Raw genomic sequence first — 13,609 nt, forward strand, 5'->3', positions numbered from 1 at the left:
GTTGTGCAACTTGTCTGAAATAATATTGATGTTTGTTGCTGAATGCAACTTGATCATCTCCATCTTTTCATCAGCCTGGGAAACATGATATTATAATAAATCCTTTGGCCTTTACCGGCAAGAATAACCATGGGACAAATGTTTATGTTCAAAGCTGTTTTTTGCCCACAGACACAGCACACACACCTCCCTCACATGTGAATGTAAATCCTGCCCTTAGGCATGTAGTACTTTTCCTAAGGCATGGGTATAACTCAGGCGCCAAATGTAAACATTTCAGGTGTTTTCTGCGCAGTGAGCACACATACACACACACACAGGCACTGATCAAGCACATGCCATTTGAGAAAGCCCCTTACATTCTGCCATGGTATCATTTAACTCACCGCGCTCTGTTCATCTCTTTATTTTAAGACAAAAGCATTTGTACAGTGTTTGTACGGTGTCCCCTCAGATAAAACACAGTCTTTGCATTCCTTATGAAACGTATCTGTTGAGATTTGGGAGGGGTGGGCGCCAGGTGTTGGGTTACATCAACTCAGAAGGCCCTCCCTTCCCTATCCGGATACGGCAGCGTCGAGCTACACATACACAGCACAAATTAGACCGGAAACGAGGCGACTTTGTTTTGTAATAAAAGCAGAAAGCTGTGTGATTCAAAGGGACGTTAAAGAGCAGCAAACTTTATTTATACACAAATCGTGGAGTTAAATGTAGCCTACCCCCTTTTATTTCGAAGATGTAGTTTACAGTATTTACTTAGTTTAGGTAATTTTCAGTAATAGGCTACTACTTTGTTTCACTCAAAAACAAAATAGATGGTTCAGCATTAATTCGTTAGTAAGTGTGTGAACAGAGCTCATGCGTCTTAAACTGCGTATTGTTTCTGGTATTTCCTCACATATGTTGTGTTTAATTTTAGTTGTTTGTTTTTGCATTATTACAAATGCTGCCTCATTCAAATAATATGAAAATGAGTAAATTCCATTAAGTTTTGATCAGAGACCTTTTAGTAGCTAGTTTTACTCTGGTTTGTGGCAACAGACAATGCTGTTAACATTCAGTTGGGATTATTATTTGAAATGAAAATAGCTCACATCAACAAAGATTTAGTTTATAAAGTTTTGAGATCTAAATTGTGATGCGTGTTGATCATAAGTCTTTCCTTAAAGCATTTTCATTTTCTTTTAATTCATACCAACATAAAAGTTCCATAATTAAGTTGTCCTCAATTTGCTTTCTAAAAACACGTTACTTTGTCGTTAAGACTGTACTTTGAAAGTCCCAAACGGAAGCCTTGTCTTTGTTACCGGCAGATGCTTAACTGTTGGAGAAGAGAGAGTGGGGATTGTTCGGCGGCGAAGCCTACAGCCCGAAGCGGACGCATGTTCACTGGACTCGAATGGTGTGAAGCCCCAGATGAGGGACTCAGACGTCCGGGAATGACAGCCGCTGTCACCGGGAGTGACAGCTTTCACTCAAAGCTACTCCGCTAAAACCCCTCCAGCTGACACTCAACACCGATCCGGTTCGGATCCAGTCGGACCAGGACTATGCCAGAGATGGAGAAAGGGAGACCACCGGAAAATAAACGCAGCAGGAAACCTGCGCACCCCGTAAAGAGGGAGATCAACCAGGAGATGAAGGTGAGAGTGAGTTTTTTGTGCTACTGCTAGATTAGTTTGGATCAAGTGAGACGTGTAATTGACCGAGCGATAACTTATGTAGGCTACGCAGGGCAGCGGGAGAGTCAACTGCGCACAAATCAATGCTGGGAATAATCAGACGTACTGTGTTTGTTTTCAATGAATGCTCTCCTTGTTTCTTTTATGTAAGCAATCGCAGGCCTACTTCATGAACACACTTTTGTTGCAGATTTAGAAAACTGGAACATTCAATGTTTGATCCCCTTAGAAGACGATAAACTAATCATAATAAACGTTTTTTATAAATCTAAACCCAAAATGTCACACAGGCAGACACAGGCCGTTTTAATTATAGATTTTCGCAGTGAAGAAGAGTAGGTTGGCCTTTGCCTACTAGTGACGCCATGTCAGGCCAGCTGTGGCCAGACGCTAATGTCCAGCGGAGATCCAGATGTGCGTCACGTCTAACCCGCTCTTGCGGTGCGCACACTTGCTGTACCACAGAGGCTTGCCCTCATGCCTTCTAAAAGAGAGAGGGTATTTATATCCTTTAAATAACCTACCTCAGACTTACTCCAAAGCACTATCACACAATTTTAAAGGATGCAAATATCCTACCAAACTTAAGTTCCTATTCAAAGATACTGTTCACTAGAGCATGCCCTTTAAGAATCTCTCCTCTGTTGCTTGGGCTAAAGGACAGTCACTGCACAGGCAATATTAAGTTAAATCACAGCAACAGACTTGATTCCCTCCCACCATTATGAGCCTATTACTGCATGGAAACTAATCCATGGATTGTCTGCTTTGTTTGGGTTTGGACACTGGCTATTTGAGAGTGTTGACTGTGGTGGTAAGGGATATCCGAAGCTCCTTCAAGCAGGAGCTCAGAAATCTATAAAGACAAGCAGGGTTTTTTTTTTTTTTTTTTTTTTTTTTGTGGGGGATTCTGGCCTTTCGTGAGAGAGGAAATGTGGTCTTTTTGTGTAAGTGGTTTGGATTGTAGCGCTTGATATCCAAGGGAGGTGTAGTGTTACAACTTAACTAATTTTAATCAAAACATGTGAAATGCTATCCCCACTTGATGTGAGCCTGCCTGGGCTGAATCTCAGGGTCGGCCCCGGTTTGTTGCCTTTGGCTGTAACTCTTTCTGTGGTTTGGGATATGGCTTGTCACTCTCACAAAGCAGATGTTTGTCTGAACTGCCAAAAAGAAACAAAAACAACATTGTGGGAAGTTGAGGGTTGGGTGAAAAAAAATTTGCCCGTCTTTCGTTAACAAGAAAACAGAAAGACTAAATGACACTGAGCTGTATGCATATAAGAGATGTGCCATCAATGTAGTCCTCCTGCAGAACACCACAATGCCTAAATTTGACGTGATGTGAAACATACAAGACAATTGTAGAGTAAAATCGTAAAGATTAAAAAATTATAAAATTAGTCAAATGATGAAAGGGCAAAGGAAAGACAGTGGGAAAAAAAGACAGACAGGAAAGCAGGAAGGAAAACTGATTTCTAGCTCAGCTGAGGTCCAGCCTAGTGTTGTCTCTGTAATACATCTGTTTCAACACCACATTCGGACCTACTCCCTCCACGTCAGCCCCAAGCGCAGCACCAGACACCGGATACTTAACTTTAATCATCGTTAGGCATATTTAGCTGGATATGATACCACTGCTTGCACTCACCCACACACTCTCCCAGACACACACACAGCAGAAAGTGAGCAAGCAAGGGAGAGATCCATTTCTTTGAGGCCCTAGTGCAGAGCAGAGGTCGGAGTGAGGAAAGCAGGGGAAAGAATGTGCAGTCAGTACTACAGCACTACAACACCACCACAGCAGGCTGGCTGCGCTGGAAAAGGGTGAAACCTGAGAGGCAGCGCTGTGTCGGGTGTCAGGGCTGGAAGGTGCTGGGGTGGAGGGGAGGATGGTGAAGATGGGAGGTGGTGGGGGGGCAGAGGAGAGGAAGAGAGACAAGGGGAGGGACAGGGAAAGCTGGGAAAGAAAGTGGTGGACATTGGAGAGAGAAGAAGGGAGAGGAGTGGGGCATTTCCGAGAACCGTGGGACCTTGCTGTGGTGTAGGGTGTCCCGCTCTGATTTCTGCCCGTTCTGGATCAGGTTTCTCCTCCAATCCGGTTCTCCCAAAGCCACAGAGAGAGGTGGGTGGATAAAGAGAGAGACCTTTGTGTTTTCTTTTTTTTTTTTTCATCTGGTCGTAATAAAAAAAAGGGACCACACATCCCATCTGCAGAGAACAGTTTTCTTTTCTTCCTCTTTTTTCCAATTATAAGAGATAAACAAAGGATGATTCATAGATTTTACACTGGTGTTAGGTTTTAAACCTTTCCGTCTCAGATTTAGCAAGAGTAAACAACTTGAATACATCATGGAAAAAGCGTCATACTGTACTCCACTGTGCCCGTATTCATTTCTCCAACTGGGCTGGAGCTGAGAAAGAATCCCTCGCATTGATTCAGAGTAGGAAGGTTTGATTATGTTTAACATAGGATAAAAAGTTCCACTAACAACCCTAAGATGTACGGTCACAATTTCCCATTTGCAGGCAGGCTATGGCTCAGTTACCCTATGCCTTTACATAGAACGTTAATCAGTGATTTCTTTTCCTCTTTTTCTTTTTCTCATGCAGACGTTTGCAGAAAGCACCATGAATGAGCTGCTGGGATGGTACGGCTACGACAAGGTAGATCTTAGAGACTCGGAGGCCAACGAGATCAGAAACTACAGAGAAAGACGTCAGCATGTGTCTGTGCTAAAAGGTGAGGGCAGGTGTTTGAAGTCTTCTTGAGTTTACACCAACAGGTTCTGCAGGTTATAGTGCAGACATTGAGTCACTGTTCACATTTGCTAGACATACTCTCCTGTAGTTGCAACTTCTCAAGTTTCATTCATTCAGATACATCTATTGATTCTCAAAATGTTTGTACTAAAAATCAGTGTAGGGCATTGTCCCGGGTGCAGACGTCATTACAGTACTGTATAAGCCATACCGTGGAGTTATGCTGTTGTATTACATGAAAAATCTGAGTCATTAGCATTATATTATGTTCATGTCTTTCAGAGAACTCATTGCCAAAACCCAAGAGCCTGGACACCAAAGTCGGTCACTCGGTCCTCGCCATGAAGAGTGGAGAGAGAGAATCCTCCAGTGTCCCCTCCTCTTCACCCTCCTCTTCCTCAACAAGTTCATCCCTGGCCACCCCCAAAGAGCACAAGAGTGCCCCTGTCATTGTCCCCCTTATAAAGCCATCAGCAGGTAGTTGGCCATAGGACTACACATTAAGATATGATTTTAGCTTATAGCATTGCTTCCCCCAGATTCACAGATGCACACATAATCCCGTGTTTATATGTGTTTAAATGTGAAAAGTCAGAGAGCAGGGTCAGCAATGTGGATGGGGCAAATATAGGTTCATAAATTTCCTCATGGCCCCTGAACATTAATAGAAGCTATGTAAACAGTTAAAAGGATTTTGCAATTACATGTCATGTCTCCTAGGATCCAATTACTTGATACCATCATTTCTGTTTTGTTTAGTGTCCTTCCAGAGATTCATACTGTTAACTATAGTATTATTATATTCAATGAAATCAGAATACTGTATATAAAAAGGCTAGAAAAAGGATTTGTAAGTCAATTTATTATTGCTTTAAGTAAAAAACAATACTCTGAGACACTGTCACACTGACATTGTCAGTTGCAGATCAAGAAGCGTCAGCTCAGTTAATCTGAACAAGTTGATGTTGATGCTCCGTAGCCTTACCTTGATATACTGTGCCCATGAGTATTTGTACAGTAAAATATTCTCTATTGTTTTGACTGTGTACTCCAGCATATTGGGTCTAAAATGAAACAATGATTAAAATAGTAATGTGCTGACTTTCAATTTTAATTTGAGAGTGTTATCGGGGTGAACAGTGTAGTGAATTGTAACCCTGTCATTGTCCTACTCCTCTCTTTGTACAGTATAAAAAGGACTACAGTACTTACACTGTACACTCAATTTTGATGTAAAAACCTTCAAATTTAAGATGTCACTGCAAACATGCAGTCATAGTTTCATTTCACTGTTTTAGAGTACAGAGTCAAACCAATTCAAAATATGTCAGAGTCCATATACCTACGGACTGCACTTTATGTGCACAAAGCAGTGGTGCAGATAAGAAATAATAGGGGCGCAGCAGGATATCTGGGCTCCCTGAAAGAATATTGCCCCAAGACTTCTTTAATTCATTCAAAGTAGGGTATTATCCCTCTGGACTTTTGGGAGCCCCTCCAGCTGTGGGCTTAGATCCTATTATTCTCTAACATACTGACATTATTCAAACATATCTTTTTTATATTAGATTTTTGACTAAAGGATCAGTTCCTGGTCAAAAAGAGCACAGCTCACTCATGTCTCTTGAGTCTCACTCTTAAAAGATCTTCTAACCCCAACAGCCACACACACGTCTTTGGAGTTTAGCTGTTTTAGCAAACCTGGGTAGTAATACCTTTGCAAATTGCACGCATTAATTGCCCTCAAACTTTTTTCTGCTTTTCCCCTGCAGTGGAAGATATACAGAATGTGCAGATAGTGTGTGTTTGGTGCCAGAAGGAAGGGGTAAAACGCTACTCACTATGTATGGGTTCAGAGCTCAAGAGCTTCTGCAGTGAGAAGTGTTTTGCTGCCTGCAGACGGGCCTACTTCAAACGCAATAAGGTTAGTGGTAAAGGAAAAATGTGTACAATACATATCAGCATCACTGTGGGCAGTCATAAACATTTAGTTGTGGCTTGTCCCTTGTTGGTGAGATGTTGGAAATCCTGATATCTATATGGTGATGAATGATCTGTAGATTTGTTTTTATATTTTTGAATGTGTGGAGTTCAGTAGATTGTCACACACACATACAGGTACTGTATATGGACAGAGTTTGTGCCAGCTGTGTCACTCTCCATACACAGGAGATCCAGGCATCAGGTGGTTTCTGGCAGGTAAACAGACCTTCAGAAACAGATACTCCTGATCTTGTAAGGTCATAACTGATGGATTCATTTACAGGAATTTAAAAAGGGGTGATCTCTGAGAACACACTTTGTAGTTATTATGGAGGAGCCAGTATAGGAATGGTGGGAGGTAGGTCAAAGTTTGTAGAGGACACTTAGTATCAGTTTCGTGTTAATGGAGGAGGGGCTGGCCATTAAGTGGCTTTGGTCTGGAGGACAGGAAAGCTGCAACTATGGAGAACTGCTCTGATGCACATTGCCATGATTTTTCACCTTCCATTACGACATGAGTATACCCTCTTTAGAGGTGCGGTGTGACAAGCAGCTATATCGCCTTTCACCCTCACTGTTGTTTATACTGTGGTAGGTTTATTCACATGACAACAGAGACAAAAAGGAGAGCTGAACAGACTCTGCATGCAACAAGCCCTCTACTTTTTCGGAGGCGGGGAGGAAGGCATTGCCTTTGGCTTGTTGCTGCTTGTCTGAGAGGAAAGCCAGGAGGCCTGGGGCGAGGTGTCCACTTTCAGTGCATACCTTACCTTCAGCTGCCTCATGTTTCGTAACTCAACACGACTCAATGGGTCACAGAGATGGGGGAGCACTCAGATCCACAGCAGATCAGCTTACATGAATCAAGAGGAATTTCCTATATTAATACTGGCAAGGCCATTAATAATATGACAATACATCACCTTCAGTATCTTCCTACTCCCTAAAATCATATCTGTTTCACAACACAGGGATTTCCTTTTGTTGTACTGACCTTTAGGGTTTGGTTCCATGCATAAGATTCAAACTGCTTCTATCCTTGATGACAAGGAAATTCATTTGAAGCTATTTTTTGCACTTGTTATGTGAGAAGCTCAAATTTGGTTGAATGACCACAGAATGATTTCAGAATAGCATTTTGATGTAAAACAACTGCAGCTACATCATCATGAATTGTAGAATGAATCCATCAAAAGTAGGGTGAACTCAGGTCTGACAAACTGCTTCATAGTGGTTCATGTCATGTGTGCTTTCCCCTGTCAGGCCAGAGATGAAGACCTCCATAGTGAGAGATCCCCTCAGCACCCCCATACAGAGGACTCGCCCAGACTGGTGTTGAAGATAAACAGCAATGTCAGAGTAAGAGGACACTATCAATGTATCTTTTGTTTTCCAATGTAAAGTATTACTATGAATATACTATAAAATTATAAGATTAAAACAACTTCATGCACATGTAGATTGCGTTCTTCTTACCTTAAGACATTGGGATAAAGTCATTTCCCATTACTGTATATTTGTACATAGTTTGTCTTCAAGTTTTCAGCTAAGATCTATCACTTCAATAACCCCCCACAGTCTCTCTCCCCTGTGCCACAGGTATGTGATTGGTGCAAGCATGTCCGTCACACTAAAGAATACCTGGACTTCGGATCTGGCGAGGAACGACTCCAGTTCTGCAGCACCAAGTGTCTGAATCAGTACAAGATGGATGTTTTCTACAGAGAAGCCCGTGCAGCTCTCACCAGCTCCAGCCCAAGCAGAACCAGCCAGGAGGGGAGGGCAGACAGCAGTGTGGGCGGGCAAAAGCTACTCACTCCTGAGTCTTGGAACAGCAGCAGCAGTGCAGGAGAAGCTCGTCATAGAAATCTTTCCCCTAAAGGGCCTACGCCAATCCATGGATCAGCAGAATCCACCTCCATCTCCCCCTCAGAGGCATCCTCTTCTAATTCCAAGGTCCCTGTCTCTGGGCTGAGGACACTGGAGAGACCCATCCAGCCTCCTCCTCATCCCCCTGCTGTAGAGGTATCACCACACCCTGCTGCCCTTCATCCTCCACCTCTTCCTCGTCCCCCTCTGGAACATCAGCCAGCACCTCAAATCCACATGCCCTTCATCAGACCTCCTCTTCATGCTCAGGGCCTGAAAAGCCCCCTTGCCAACCACCCCAGACACCCAGGCCCCCTTCCAGCCCTATCCACAGACCTCCTCACTCTCCTCACCTGCAGCCCCCCACCTCCTCTTCCATGAATCCCCCTGGACTGATGCATCCCTTCCCAGGAGCCTACTTCCCTGGCTTGCACTCCCCTCCTCTGAACATGATGCCAAGAGGTCCTGTCCCAATGCCTCCCATAATGAACTTCGGTATTCCTTCCTTTAGCCCTCTTCTGCCCCAACCTACTGTCCTGGTGCCTTATCCCATCATTGTTCCCCTACCTGTCCCCATACCCATTCCTATCCCCATTCCAGTCCCTTCTAAGGCAACCCTAGAAACTCCAAGTCACAGTGGTGTTATTCAGCCTGTGCCAGAGGGGGCAGATAGGGGTAGATCCAGGGCTACCAGGCCGCCATCTCCTGGGAACCCTGAAGGTGACAGCAGATTGGTAGCCAACAAATTGGGTGAAACCTTGACTCAAGGTCTCCCCTCACCAAGCAACCCCAGCACAAGGGACACAGATTGGGTTAAATCAGAGAGGTCATTGCCGTCCCCATCATCCACACCCCACAGTGGAGCATCCTCCCCCAGAGCACAGTACAGTGAATCCCCCTGCTCAGCCCCAGAGTCGGAGGGGCTGAAAGACTATAAGCAGTCAGAGCGACAAGTCATCCAAAGGGTTCTTCAAAGGACCCAAATGAAGTTGGGGCCCAGTGCTAATGGAGTGGTGGACCTATCTGGGCTGGGGGAGTCAGGAACAGGGCATGGTACCAGATCAGGGCTCCATGACATCATCAGACCCTCCCCTCCTCTATCACAGTCCCCTTCACATGACACTGTTTACCACCACAAGGACTCCCACACTCCACCTCCACACACCCCACCCAGCCCCACAGGGAGCAGCCATCCATATGATGCCACGTCCTCTGCCCTGACATCTCAGGACCACAGTCCAAATGGGATGTCCTCCTCATCCACACCTGCCAGTCCGGACTCCTCCCTACCCCAGAACATACCAGCAACACCCCCTGACCCTGCACTCAGTGAGCTGGAGGCTATCAAAGAGAACAAGTGCTCTGTTGTTGGTCCAGTGCGGGTTGAGGGCCCAGTCAGTCAGTCAGAAGAGCCCTTAGCAGTAGTCGGGGAGGTGGGAGAGGACCCCCATGTTCCTGATGAGGACCATGCCTATGCCCTGCCCACAGCGCCAAAGACAGGGACCACCACCCCGTTGCTCTTGCCCAAACTCAGGGACAAGGGTAGCCTGCGGAGCCCTGCTAATATGCCCAGTGCTGGAGACATGGAACCAGCTCTGAAGAGGCGATGCCTACGAATCCGTGATCAGAATAAGTAGAGGATGGAGGTGAGGGATTCTGTCACAAGGCAAGGCAAAGTATAGATAGTAGGGCTGTCCTGAATACCATTTTGTGGGCTTCAAAGCTTCACTGAGAATTACCTGTGAATATTTGAAGCTTCGACGTGGGGGGCGGTTATAACTGTCAAGTTTCATAGACAAAACAATTGTTTTTTGCTAGTCACCATTATTATCTTAAGTCTATGCCATTTTACACTGCATAAATTAGCCTAGCGGCTAGCAGACTTTTCCTCTACTCATAGCTTAACAAATGACATATTTATACTTTTTCTTACTCACCGTTGGTTTAAGTCACTGATTCTCCCAACAGCACCACACCAACACCACGGTTGAATTTCAGCGTTACCGAACATAACGAGTTGTTGTCAACTCGAGTAACGTTCACTTCACCTGTCTCTCCTCTGCTCCACTCCGTGTGGTGGCCTATCCGCCCCCCTAAAGCAGTCAACCTAAGGAAAACACTGTGTTGCTGACATTCTCTTGCACTGTAAGATGCCATTTAATGTTAATAATGTTGGATTACTATTTCTTATTTCATGGGCTATTTAGGATTTTGGGGGTAATGCAAGCATATATAATAATTTCAAAAAACACAGCATTCAAATACTGATTTGCACATCTATTACGGTATCGCAATGGTAGAAGCTTTGAAGTATTTGGGTCAGCCCTAGATAGCATTGTTTTCACTAGCTGTTCTATCTGATATTACTGAGTTGCACATTGGAAAAAGGGAGGTAATTACTGTACTTTGTTATCTTACTTATACATCCACCAAAGACATGCCACAAGCAGCCCATGGGATTTGCTGCATCAGAGGATTTCAGAGATTGTCAGGTGAATTTAAGAGTATACCAAGTTGACTCTAACTGTATAAGCATACGATCTGCAAATGCCATTGCATTGTTCTGTGTGGCAAACCCACCCATGTGGTATTCTGTGTTGGTTAAATTAAAAGCCAGCAATTATTTTTAAATGCCATTTGACAAGGGATTGGAAAATGTGCACATACACACAAGCACACTTACACACACACAGGGCAAGCTTAATCACAGGTCGCACAGTATGCGCATGGTCACTAAACAGCATGGCGCCAAAGAGAGAGAATCCCAGTAACCTGGCACTGCTCGGGGCTCTAAGGTTACAACAGGAGAAGGAGGTGGAGGGCACAGGCAGTGAGAGTCACTTTGAAAGGCGATCACTTCACCACAACCTGACAGTCACAATGCTTTGTTTGCATGGCAGCCTGTTTTGTAGGCTCTGTTTTGCCAAGATATGTGTCTGCATGTCTGTTTAAGAGGGAGGGAGAGATTTCAGCATTTTAACCAATTAGCTGATGCTTTTATCCAGAGCAGTTTGCAATGTATGAGAAGGTAGTAGGTTCATTGCCTTGACAAGGACAGATGGCTGCTGCTAAATCAAAACGGTGACCTTGAGGTTATGGGATGCTCTGTCCAACCTGACACCCAGACAGAGACAGATCAAGTGAGGTTGACTAAGTGTGACCCCAAAGTCAAACTCTTGCTTTATGCAGTATGAATGGTGAGGCAGTGCAGATATGTTTCTAAGGTCGCTGTAGAGACAGAGGTGATTGTCAAGCAGACTACAAGGCGCTGTGAATATGAGAGCCAGCCCTCAGCTGTGATAGAGCTCTGTGGCTTCACTAGAAAATACAGGGGCAGAACCAGAGCGCTCCGATTACGCATGTCATAATGACACCCTGTTCTGGCTTCGGCTCGTCTCTCTCCCATGTATGAATTTAGCCCTCTCCCCTTTCAATCCTTTTCCTTCTCCTCACTCATCACCGCTGTCCCCTGCCAACCAGATGTTGTTGTTAGAGTGTAGCAGAAAATCCCTCTTTACTTTGGACCAATCAAAGGGCCTATTGATTTCACTTGCCTGATTAGTAGTCCGAAAGACTGTAACACCACCCGTTGTCCTCACCCGCTGGTATCTCGCCATAATGAGATCATGTTACCATTTTACTGTATGTCCCGAGATTAATCTGCTGATATTACAGAGATGGTTTAGATTTCAACTGGCCTGCTTCCCTCTCCATTTTCCTCTCCAAAGGCCATTGGTCAGTTTAATGTTTAAAAATGATGGCTGTTGATAGAGAAAGCACAACATACATCTTTATCCCATACCCCAGATGTTTTGTGCCTATGTTAAATGATTCCCTTTCACTAAATGAGTTCCCACTTTACTTGTTGTCTTTTGTTGTGGTTTCATGCGTCCCCTTAGTAACCAATACATATGAAATCACAGCATGCTGCTTGTGTCGTGCAGACGGATTTATGGCCCTGAGTTGTGTAATGGGAGCTGGCTGCCGCATGCGAATGACTTTAGCTTGCCACCTCTGTGCTCTGAGCCGAACATTGCTGTCCTGTTCTATTGTCTCCACTGCTAAAAGTCTTTAAAACAATCTGACAGAATCAGCAGCCAACTAGAGGATTTCACCTCAGGAAACAGCCCGTTTTTTCTTCTCAGTTTACCCTGCCTTTATTTGGGATATTTTATAGCCCCGTGTAATCCGATCCCACCACATGGGTATTCGCTGAGCGTTTGAAAGTATAACGCATTGGGACAGTGGGAGTACAGAACCCTGGTTTGGCCCTTACATGTGAGTGTGTGTGCGTCTGTTTACGTTTAATGTGTGTGTTTGAATGAAAGTATGTGTTAGTGTGTGAGAGAGAAAGAGGCCAGATGTTCTTGGTTTGATTGTGCCCTGTGCGACAGTTATCTGAGTGTTGACATGACTAAAAGCCTCATTCTCAGTGTTTATGTAGAATGGACGGATTACGGAATGAGTGTCCAGAGCAGGAGGGGCTGATATAAGATATGCTAGAAATGGAAATTACACAGAATCAGCCCAGAATCTTTAACATCTCACTACTCTTTCTCCTTCTTTCTGTTTTTTTTTTTTGCTCTCCCTCTCTCTCCACCTAAAGAACAGACTCCCTGTTCTACACTGTATGGTGGTGCCAGATTCAGTGCCACGCCCTCTTGTGGACAACGCCAGTTCTAACACCCTCCAGCCAGTCCCTCAGCCTGTCAGCCCACCAGAGTGTTGCTCTGCCTGTAGACCAGCAGGGTGCCAACCCAGGAAGCAGTCCAGATGGCCATATTATCACAAGCCAACGTGGCGGAAGAACATAACACAGTCACACGTTTTGCGTTTTGTCTTGGACCAAAGAGTATTGCTGGCTAGTGTGTTATGTTGTGTTCAGTGAGCGCTTGATATGGAGCATCTCAGATCTTCTCCCTGTCTTACATTGCCCTAAAGTGTGTGTGTGTATGTGTGCACGAGTTAGTGTGGCTGCCCAGATGCGCTCCTCCTCCTCCTCCTCCTCCTCCTCTCCTTGCTGTACACAGCAGACAGGGTTCTGATCAGCCTTGTGTGGTCTTCTCAGATGGAGCCTGAACATGATCTCTTTCCAGGGGAAACGGTTTGTTTTCTCTGCCCGGCTTGCACAAAGAGCCACATTGTTCCTCTCCCCATATCCCACGCTGACTCCCCACTCCAGGTTTTGGGTTACCTGGCTGACGAGGGCTCAGACTTCAGGAGTTTTTTTATTTTTTTGACCGACAGCCAGGAATATAGTATACCCTTATCCCCTCCACCTCACCGCCCAATCTAAATACGGTACACAG

The 13,609-nt window shown here is 44.8% G+C and overlaps 1 protein-coding gene across 1 annotated transcript; it reads left to right on the plus strand.

Annotated features, from left to right (window-relative positions):
- The first annotated feature begins 1,316 nt into the window (after window positions 1-1,316).
- LOC122863433 (sine oculis-binding protein homolog) lies at window positions 1,317-13,046 on the plus strand. The gene is given in 8 exon segments (XM_044169941.1): window positions 1,317-1,646; window positions 4,299-4,428; window positions 4,731-4,925; window positions 6,221-6,372; window positions 7,695-7,790; window positions 8,010-8,607; window positions 8,610-9,946; window positions 12,912-13,046. Coding segments are annotated over 7 exon segments (2,592 nt in total). The 5' UTR covers window positions 1,317-1,553; the 3' UTR covers window positions 9,938-9,946; window positions 12,912-13,046.
- The last annotated feature ends 563 nt before the right edge of the window (window positions 13,047-13,609 follow it).

The sequence above is a fragment of the Siniperca chuatsi genome, linkage group LG16 (genome assembly GCF_020085105.1).
Source record: "Siniperca chuatsi isolate FFG_IHB_CAS linkage group LG16, ASM2008510v1, whole genome shotgun sequence".
Taxonomy (NCBI): domain Eukaryota; kingdom Metazoa; phylum Chordata; class Actinopteri; order Centrarchiformes; family Sinipercidae; genus Siniperca; species Siniperca chuatsi.